Source organism: Nannospalax galili, unplaced genomic scaffold (genome assembly GCF_000622305.1).
Source record: "Nannospalax galili isolate Female #2095 unplaced genomic scaffold, S.galili_v1.0 scaffold867, whole genome shotgun sequence".
In the NCBI taxonomy this organism is placed as follows: domain Eukaryota; kingdom Metazoa; phylum Chordata; class Mammalia; order Rodentia; family Spalacidae; genus Nannospalax; species Nannospalax galili.
This window is the reverse complement of record NW_008355797.1, coordinates 619,716-627,927: the sequence shown is the minus strand read 5'-3', so window position 1 is coordinate 627,927 and position 8,212 is coordinate 619,716. Positions and strand designations below refer to the sequence as shown.

Here is an 8,212-nt window from a genome sequence, read left to right as displayed (position 1 = left end):
CCCTTACACAAACATAAGAGGGTTGTATGTGCCGCCATTGTGAAAAGGTTGTTGAAAGCAGTAAGGAGACGGCGGTGTTGGAGAAAAAGTTGAGCGACTCACTCATTCTTAACAGGAAAATAGCCCATTTTTCCTTCCAAGGGCAGAATGTATAACCTCCAGAGATCAGAGGTGAGTGAGTGGATAGAAGTGGAAGAGGCGCCCTCTCTGACACCGGCTGGAGTGAGCCAGGCCAGTCCCGCACTGCTAGCAGGAGCCAAGAAAGCAGAGAGCAAATGCGGCCCTGAGCTTAAATCCTGCCTGTCACCACTTAGCTTGATCTTGGCAAGTTACTTAAGCACCCTGTCCTTAGCTGTAAGTGGGAATTGTGCCTACCTTAGCTGGTGATTCGAGGATTAGAGACCAAGGCCCCCTTCGGTAGGCACTAGATGGGTGCTATTCTATGACCCGATCGCTCCTTAAGGGAAGGACCGGCTAACGGAAGGCCAGAATCTGCGACCTCCGACGGTAGGGAAGGCTCCCTGCAGCCTCCACCCTCCAGGAGGTGGGGACAGGGTGGAGGGAGGGCTGTAGGAGGAGCTCGCTCTTCGCGACCCGCCCCGTCCAGTCTGGCCCGGGTGCTGAAGGAACCGAGCCCTCGTCGCCTCCACCCACACAGCCCGTCCTGGTGCCGGGTGCTCTGCCCTGGTCCAGTCATGACTCTGCGCCTCCAACTCCTGCCGTGCCGGCTGCTGCTGCTGCTGCTCAGCGGGGCGGTGTGCCGGGCTCAGGCTGGGTTCGAAACCGAAAGTCCGGTCCGGACCCTCCAAGTGGAGACCCTGGTGAGGAGACTACGCGGCCCCCGCCCCTCGAGGCCAGAGGGTGTGGGGGAGCACAGGGTCTGAAAGAATCTGAACCGAGAGGAAGCGCAGGACGCGAGCGGGGATGGGTGGCGGGTTTAGAGCCGTGGACACGGTCTTTGGAGGCGCAGCCTTGACCCTTGTAGTCTAACCATAGGTGCAGCCCCCTGAGCCGTGTACGGAATCCGCTGCCTTTGGAGACACGCTCCACATACACTACACGGTGAGGGGCCGGGGGGGCGTGGCCTGGGAGGGGGCAGCGCCCCGCTGAAACACGTCAGCCTTGGCTTGGACACGTGGCAATCTCTGCCGGAGAACTCGGGTCTCTGGGGTCGTCAAGCACGTGGCAGGGGGAGGGGCGCCCCTCTCGCTTGCCTATTCCCCTCCCTGCTTTTCCGCCAGGTCTCCCCAGCCCTAAGAGAGCTCCTAGAAGTGCTAGCTCTGGGGCTTCCTGTTCCTGTCTACCCCGTGGTGGGGGTGGGGGAGGGGTAGTGGATGGGGATGCAAGGCTGCTGCAGCCTCCCAGTGGTCCAGGTGTGTGCTGCCCGTTTGCTGGGAGGGAAGGCGGGGTTAGTTCTTGCTCTTTCCCTTCAGGGCAGCTTGGTAGATGGACGGATTATTGATACTTCTCTGACCAGAGATCCTCTGGTTATAGAACTTGGCCAAAAGCAGGTGATTCCAGGTATGTGACCTGTGCCTTTGTCTACCTCTAAGAAAGGGAACCTTTCTGAGTGTTTTCAGTTTCTAAGCTGCTCCTGAAAGCCCTCCTAGAATGAGTAAGACCCTATGGATCTTCCAGCTTTTCTTCCTCCTATGTTCTAACTCCACTCCTAATATTCTTGCCCCATAGATCACCCGAGGCTGACTAGGAATTTGACAGGTGGGGGAGAGTGCGATTTGAGGAAGGCCAAGGGAGCCCTTGGTTTTCCTGAGTCACCCATGCAGGGAATATGGGTTAACTTCTAGTTCAGTTATGTCTTCTTCCTTAAGGTCTGGAGCAGAGCCTTCTAGACATGTGTGTGGGGTGAGTATCTGGGCAGGGGGAGGGGGCTTGAGTTTGCCTGGGTAGAGCTTTCTCTGCTTTCCCAGTTCTGTAAGAGTCAGGATATTGTGAGATAAAGGGCCTTGGCTTGATGCTGGAAAGGTACAGGCCAGTGGGACCTCTGAGAGCATCCAAAGCCTCTCTGGCTGTTGGTTTTGTTAGAGTTGAGGCATGTGGGGAGATGGGACACCTTTGTTGGTTATCCTGTTAGGTAGGAAAACTCATGATTTAGGCATGACTATCTGGGGTGGGAGGTGCTTCTGGTGGAGCTTCAGATGGACTGGGGCTGCTGGCTTACCTTCCCTGCTCTGCTGTGACACATTCCTTCCCTCAGAGAGAAGCGAAGGGCAGTCATTCCTTCTCACTTGGCCTATGGAAAACGAGGACATCCACCATCTATTCCAGGTAATCTGACTAGGCCTTTTCTCTTGGGCATCAAAATACAAAGTCCTTAAGAGCCACAAGTTCCACTCTTGTCTAGAGCTTGGGAAGGGCCAGGTCAGATGTGCTGAAGGGACAGAAGTAGCTGGGGCCTCTTCCTGCAGGGCCACTCTTTTTTGGGCCAGATCACAAATCATTACAATGCCTATAGACAACCTGCTAGGGACACCTGGCTTGGTCTCAGGCAGCTCATGTTCTTAGGGAACAGACACCTGCTTGAGCCACATGGAGCTGCCTGCTGCTTGTGCTATTTATCTCAGAGCAGCCAAGTAATTGAAAAAAAAATAAAAAGCAACCTTAAAAAGCCCTCATGTAGGGTCGGTGAGATGACAACCTAATGACTTCACTTCGATCCATAGAACACACAGAAAAATAGCAAGTTCCAGGCCAGCCAGGGCTACAGAGAAACCCTGTCAAACAACACCCCCTCCCCCACCCCCCTCTGACACACAAATAAAACTCAAACTATCAATTCTAGTGGGTAAAATGTGTTTTATTCCACAGAGCACCGGGAACATAATTCTTGTACTATTGCCAGCTTACAGGGAGCCCCAGAAAAAGGGTAGGAAGGACTAAGCAAAAACTCTGTTAGCAAGCTGGGCGTGGTGGTGCAGGCTTTAATCCCAGCACTTGGGAGCAGGGGAAGGCAGATCTCTGAGTTCTAGGCCAGCCAGAGACATAATGAGGCCCTATGTCAAAAAGCAAAAGCAAACCCTCTCAGCAAAACTCTCCCTATCCCCAGTGCTGCTGTTTGCTTCTGTTTACAACTTCTCTTTCCCTGTTCTGCCTGCTTCCTTTTTAAGCCACATCTTTCTTCTCCAGCTCTTATTTGAAAAGCATGCTAATAATCACACTGTATGTGCTCATTAGTTGGTGGAATTTTTTAAAATGTCTAGTTTAAGTCAATTTCAGCTCTACAAAGATTCTATGCATGTGGCTGTTTGGAAATGGGGTCCAGTTAATACAGAGGATTCTCATACAGATAAATACTCACTTGTAAATGTGGAAGGACTACTAGATGTTTCACATCTACAGGTTTTCTGTGCTGTCAAAGATCTGTCACTGAATCCAAGCCATATGTATAGTTGAGGTCAACATGACTTTCCTTAGACTGTTCCTAACCCTTCTCTGAGGGAATCCAACCCTACATTTCAAATTGCCGGCTTCACAGTTGGCTTTTTGTGGCCCACCCTCCATGTTTTAATTCAGAGACACAGCCCTGGATAAAATACAGAGATTCTAACCCTCCCTCCCCTCTGCCTCTCCAGCGGATGCAGTGGTGCAGTATGATGTGGAGCTGATTGCACTGATCCGAGCCAACTACTGGCAAAAGCTGGTGAAGGGCATTTTGCCTCTGGTAGGCATGGCTATGGTGCCAGGCCTCCTGGGCCTCATTGGGTATCACCTTTACAAAAAGGCTAGCAGACCCAAAGTCTCCAAAAAGAAGCTCAAAGAAGAAAAACGAAACAAGAGTAAAAAGAAATAATAAATAATAGTAATTCTTAACAAAACGTCTTTGCATTCTTCACCTGATACTACTTACCCCCCACACACACCTTTTTTTTTTTTTTTAGACAGGGTCTCACTATGTAGCCTTGGATGGCCTAGAACTCAAGAGATCTGCCTGCTTTTGCCTCACATGTGCAAGTATTAAATGTGTGAGCCACCATACCTAGCCCTTTTCTTTTTAAGACAGGGTCTTCGTGTGTAGTCCAGGCTGGTCTTAAATTTGCTATATAGCCAAGGTTGGCCTGGGATCATGATCCTCCTGCCTCAGCTTCCTGAATGCTGTTGCAGATGTGTACCACCATGCTCTGCTCACCTGATACTTTGGAGGCTGCTTTCATAAATAGGAATGAAAAATGGTGAGCATGGTTGATGCATGCCTCTAATCTCAGGACTCAGGAGGCAGAGGTAGATGGAGCTCTGTGAGATTGAAGCCAGCCTGGTCTGCATAGTGAGTTCCAAGCTAGCTGGGGCTACAGGAAGACCTTGTCTCAAACAAAATAAAACAAAACAAACAAATCTCAAAAAAACAAAACAAATAGAAATAAGGTGCAGAGAGAAAGAAGGGCATTCTAGAACTGGATCTTCCAGTTCTGAGATAGGGTGGTTGGAGGCCTTGGATCATCTCCTCTCCTGGCCTACTCTTGCTGTGCCCATTTAGCCCAAGGAACTGGTCTTGAATCTACTCACAGGACCTCTAGGTCTTTAAGGTGTTGGTTTTGCTCCCATGGTGCCATATTTCACCTCCTAGTAGCTGTCTAGGAATTTTCTTCTCTCCCTGGGGCTGCAGTGTTCCTAGTATCCTTGAAACAGACTGGTGTGTCCAATATGGAGAGGATAATAGGGTAACTCATAGAGGCTGGAGATGTGGCTCAGTTGGTGGAGTGCTTGATTAGCACTTAAGATGCCCTGGGATTGCTGGGCATGGTGGCTGCATGCCTCTAATCCCAGCACTCCTGAGGCAGAGGCAGGTGGATCTCTGTGAGTTCAAGGCCAGCCTGATCTACACAGTGAGTTCCAGGCTACCTGGGGCTACAGAGAGACCCTGTCTCAAAAAGACCAAAAACAAGAAAAAAGCCCTGGGATCCCCAGCACCAACAAAATCAGCATGGTGATATACACTACAATCCCAGCAGGGGGAGGCAGATCAGAAGTTCAAGGCTATCCTCTGCTAAATAAGGAATTTGAGGCCTGCCTAGACTACATGAAACCCTGGTTTGTGTGTGTGTGTGTGTGTGTGCGTGCATGTGTGTTTGTTTTAAAGGAACTTATAAACTACATGGAAGTTTTTCTTTTGTTTGAAAGAATGATTTATTGAGTATACTGCATGGGGGTATTGGGCTGGGCAGAGTACTGGGCACCGCCATGGAAGTCTTTAATAGCAACCCACTCAAGTGTTTCTGTTTGCTTTTTTAAGTTCTCTGGGGTTTGGAAAGAGGGTTCCTCTTTGGATCACAGGGTGTGGGAGATAACATGGGCTGCTTCAATGATGTTGTAAGTGGTTGGAGGTTGTATTTCACCAGACTGAGCTGCAGGTGTGGGCAAGGGCTGGGGCAAGTTGCTTCGATGGTTGACTATGAAGAGGGGATTGAGCTGGCTCAACCCTTCATCACTCACTGAGATACCATCTAAGTACCGCTTGAGCATCTCCTTCAGCGTCCCGCTGATACCTAACAGCTGGGCCCGTCTGTGTTGGAGACTCAGTACCTCCAGTTTCACTTTATTGTACCTTTTCCAGAAGTTCTCCATCCCTGTATAGTTCATCGTAACCTGTAAATTGAGTTAGAGGAAGGTAAGGTGGTAAGCACTGTGTCAAATGTACTCATTACTGCTGTCTGCCCCCAGTAGCAAAGGCTACCCAGCACCCGTCCTCCCCAGCCTGTACCTTGGCCATCTCGTCTGTGAGCTCTTCCAGGTTCTGTTTCTTTACCTCTTCCCGCTCCTTTGGAGTCAGTGCCGAGGAATAGAAAGGCAGCACTTTCTCTTCTTCTGTCTCAAATTTCCTGCATATTTCTGCAAGCTTAAGGATCTTTTCACCCTGTTGGGAGCATGAGACTTTTTAGGAAAGGAAGTAGAAGAGACAGTGGAGTTGGTTCCCCTGCTGGAGTCCAGGCATGCTTCTCTTCCAAGTGGGAGACAACAGTAATAAATGCGTTTGACACAGTACTTACCTAATGTGCCAAGTACTGTCCTAAGTGTTTTATAGTCTCATCATAAAACAAGATAATTATTCGTTTAAAGTGTAAAAGGAATAAAGTGAAAAAGACAACCCAGGTGTCCAGTCAGGATGCAGGAGACACTCCTGTCCCTCTCCTAGTCCCTTTCACCTCCAGCCAGGTCTTGTCTTTGTTTTGTTCTGACTGTCCTCTCCTCGATTACCTTATCCACAATCTTTCTCAGGCTCTTGAGGGTGGCATTACTTTCCAGGGTGAGTTTAACTAAGTTCTCCTGAGATAATACTCGAGCCTGCGTCCTTTGGGCCTTAAGTTTTTGAAGTTGTACACGGACCAGCTCCTTGTCACTGCGGATACTCTGGTTCTGCTCTTCACTGTCATGGCTGTGTGCTGAGATCTTTCCTTTCAAAGCAGTTATGGCCTCCTGGAAGGACAGAGTGGAAGGTTTAAAGTGAGACAGGTGAAAGGCAGACTGGTAACTAGGATCAGGGTTTGTCATCTTGTCCCACTCACTGAGAGACCCAAGAGCATATGGGGAAAGAGGAACAGGAAAATGGAGCACTTCAAACAGTGTTTCTGGTTGGGTGCACTGACCTGCAGTTTCTGTGTTCTCTTCATCTGCATTTGAATCTCTTTGGCGCTTTTCTCATCCTTTACCCTGAGGGTCTCAAACGCAATCTTCCGATCCTCTGTGGCGTCTGTATAGTTCTTGAGTGCATCCTGGAATCTTCTCCACAGATCTTCCACTATGTTCTCTAGTCTCAGTCGTAAAAAATGCTTCTCTTCTAAATTCTAGGAAATATACCCCAAATACCAAATGCTTAGAATTCCCCTAGTACGTCCTTTGCACTCCCACCAACCTTACCCCCATGATTATTTAGTGAAGAAACGCATGCCTCTGAAGCCCAGGCAGAGAACATGAATAAGGGTTGTTTGCAGAGTTCAGTCCACAGTGAACTAGAGAAAAGCAAGAGGGTGGTGGGTCAGGTCCATGTGAGTGTTGTCACTTGGAAATAGAAACATAGCACAAAATCTTTTAACTTTTTCAAGGGAAGCTGAATTTTGCATCTTCTTATGAAATCTCTTTGATTTTTTGATATAGGAAATTATTCAAATTATAAAACACTGGCTAGACTCAAACTAGGGCTGGAGATGTAGCTCAGTGGTAGGTAGGGTGTTTGCCTAGCATCCAATAAAGTTGGGTGCAGTGGTACATAGCTGGTATCACCCTCAGGAGGAGGAGGCCAAAGGACCAGAAGCTCAAGATCATACTCTACTATGTAGTGAGTTTAAGATCACTCTGGGCTAAGTGAGATGCTGTCTATCTCAAAATTAAATAATTAAGGGTCTGGAGAGATGTTTCGCAGATCAGAGCACTGGCTGCTCTTGTAAAGGACCTGGGTTCAGTTCACAGCACCCACATGGCAGTTGTAACTACAGTTCCAGGGATCTGAAGCCCTCTTCTGGCCTCTCTCAGTACCAGGCACACATGTGGTGCACACACATACAGGCAAACACTTATAAAATAAAAAACAAAATTTTTAAAAATTTAAACAAGTAAATAAATTACTGAATTTAATTAAATCAAGTAAAAACAGGAACCCCATACCCAAAGCTCTGCGTGCAGACCAGATTTGTAACCTGTAAGATGGTGGAAAGAATTAAGGACCAAGGGGCAGTAGACCTAGATTCTGGCTCTATCACAAACTGGCAGCATGACTTGGACAGGTCATTTTACTTTTGGGTCTTCATTTCTTCATCCAAAAATCACAGGGGTGATGCCAAATGATGTCTTTGGTGTTTTTTAGCTTCAAGATACATTCCCTTGGCATTTTAGAACAATCCTGCCTCCAAATCAGTTTAGACTCACTGAGTCAATTACAGGGTTCTCTTCTAGCTCGTTTCTGCAAGCAGTTTTTCTGGGTCTCTCCAGATCCCGTCCCTTTGTTTTTTTGTACCTTGTTTTTCAGATCATCCCACATGCTTTGGAACTCCAGATTGCTTTCATACTCAGAATCTATGTAGTTCTGTTCCATGGCCATGCAGATATCTTGTAGATAGTGAATCTCTTTGTCATGTTGGTCAATGATTGTCTTCCTGAAGGAGACAAGATGAACCAATAACACGTGAACCAATGATAACAAAGTGATATGTAAAAACTATGAATGGTACTGACAGGGAACAGAGAGGAAGGGAGAGTTGTGTTTTTT

General features: G+C 48.0%; 2 protein-coding genes across 3 annotated transcripts in view; one reads left to right on the top strand and one right to left on the bottom strand.

Annotated features, from left to right (window-relative positions):
* The first annotated feature begins 589 nt into the window (after positions 1 to 589).
* Fkbp11 (FKBP prolyl isomerase 11) lies at positions 590 to 3,833 on the top strand. The gene is made up of 6 exons (XM_008853667.3): positions 590 to 821; positions 997 to 1,062; positions 1,434 to 1,521; positions 1,830 to 1,863; positions 2,216 to 2,286; positions 3,591 to 3,833. Exons 1-6 carry the CDS (start codon positions 696 to 698, stop codon positions 3,806 to 3,808), a joined length of 603 nt encoding a protein of 200 aa, XP_008851889.1. The 5' UTR covers positions 590 to 695; the 3' UTR covers positions 3,809 to 3,833.
* Positions 3,834 to 4,044: 211 nt separating this feature from the next.
* The window catches only part of Ccdc65 (coiled-coil domain containing 65), an 11,617-nt gene continuing 7,449 nt past the window's right edge, over positions 4,045 to 8,212 (bottom strand). The window contains exons 4-8 of one of the 2 annotated variants that reach the window (XM_008853665.3): positions 7,961 to 8,099; positions 6,597 to 6,794; positions 6,208 to 6,426; positions 5,714 to 5,866; positions 4,045 to 5,598 (exon numbers count right to left, since the gene is read on the bottom strand). In XM_008853665.3, coding sequence (XP_008851887.1) covers positions 5,281 to 5,598; positions 5,714 to 5,866; positions 6,208 to 6,426; positions 6,597 to 6,794; positions 7,961 to 8,099 — 1,027 coding nt within the window. In that variant the 3' untranslated portion in view covers positions 4,045 to 5,280. The remainder of the gene's footprint in view (positions 5,599 to 5,713; positions 5,867 to 6,207; positions 6,427 to 6,596; positions 6,795 to 7,960; positions 8,100 to 8,212) is intronic. The other variant, XM_008853666.3, reaches the window with a different exon arrangement.

Bases quoted from the DNA above. Each gene is read 5' to 3' on its own strand.
- Fkbp11 (XM_008853667.3), top strand. From the start codon at position 696: ATGACTCTGCGCCTCCAACTCCTGCCGTGCCGGCTGCTGCTGCTGCTG. The intron at 822-996 runs GTGAGGAGACTA...GTCTAACCATAG, and splicing joins CCCTCCAAGTGGAGACCCTG to GTGCAGCCCCCTGAGCCGTG. The intron at 1,063-1,433 runs GTGAGGGGCCGG...CTTTCCCTTCAG, and splicing joins CGCTCCACATACACTACACG to GGCAGCTTGGTAGATGGACG.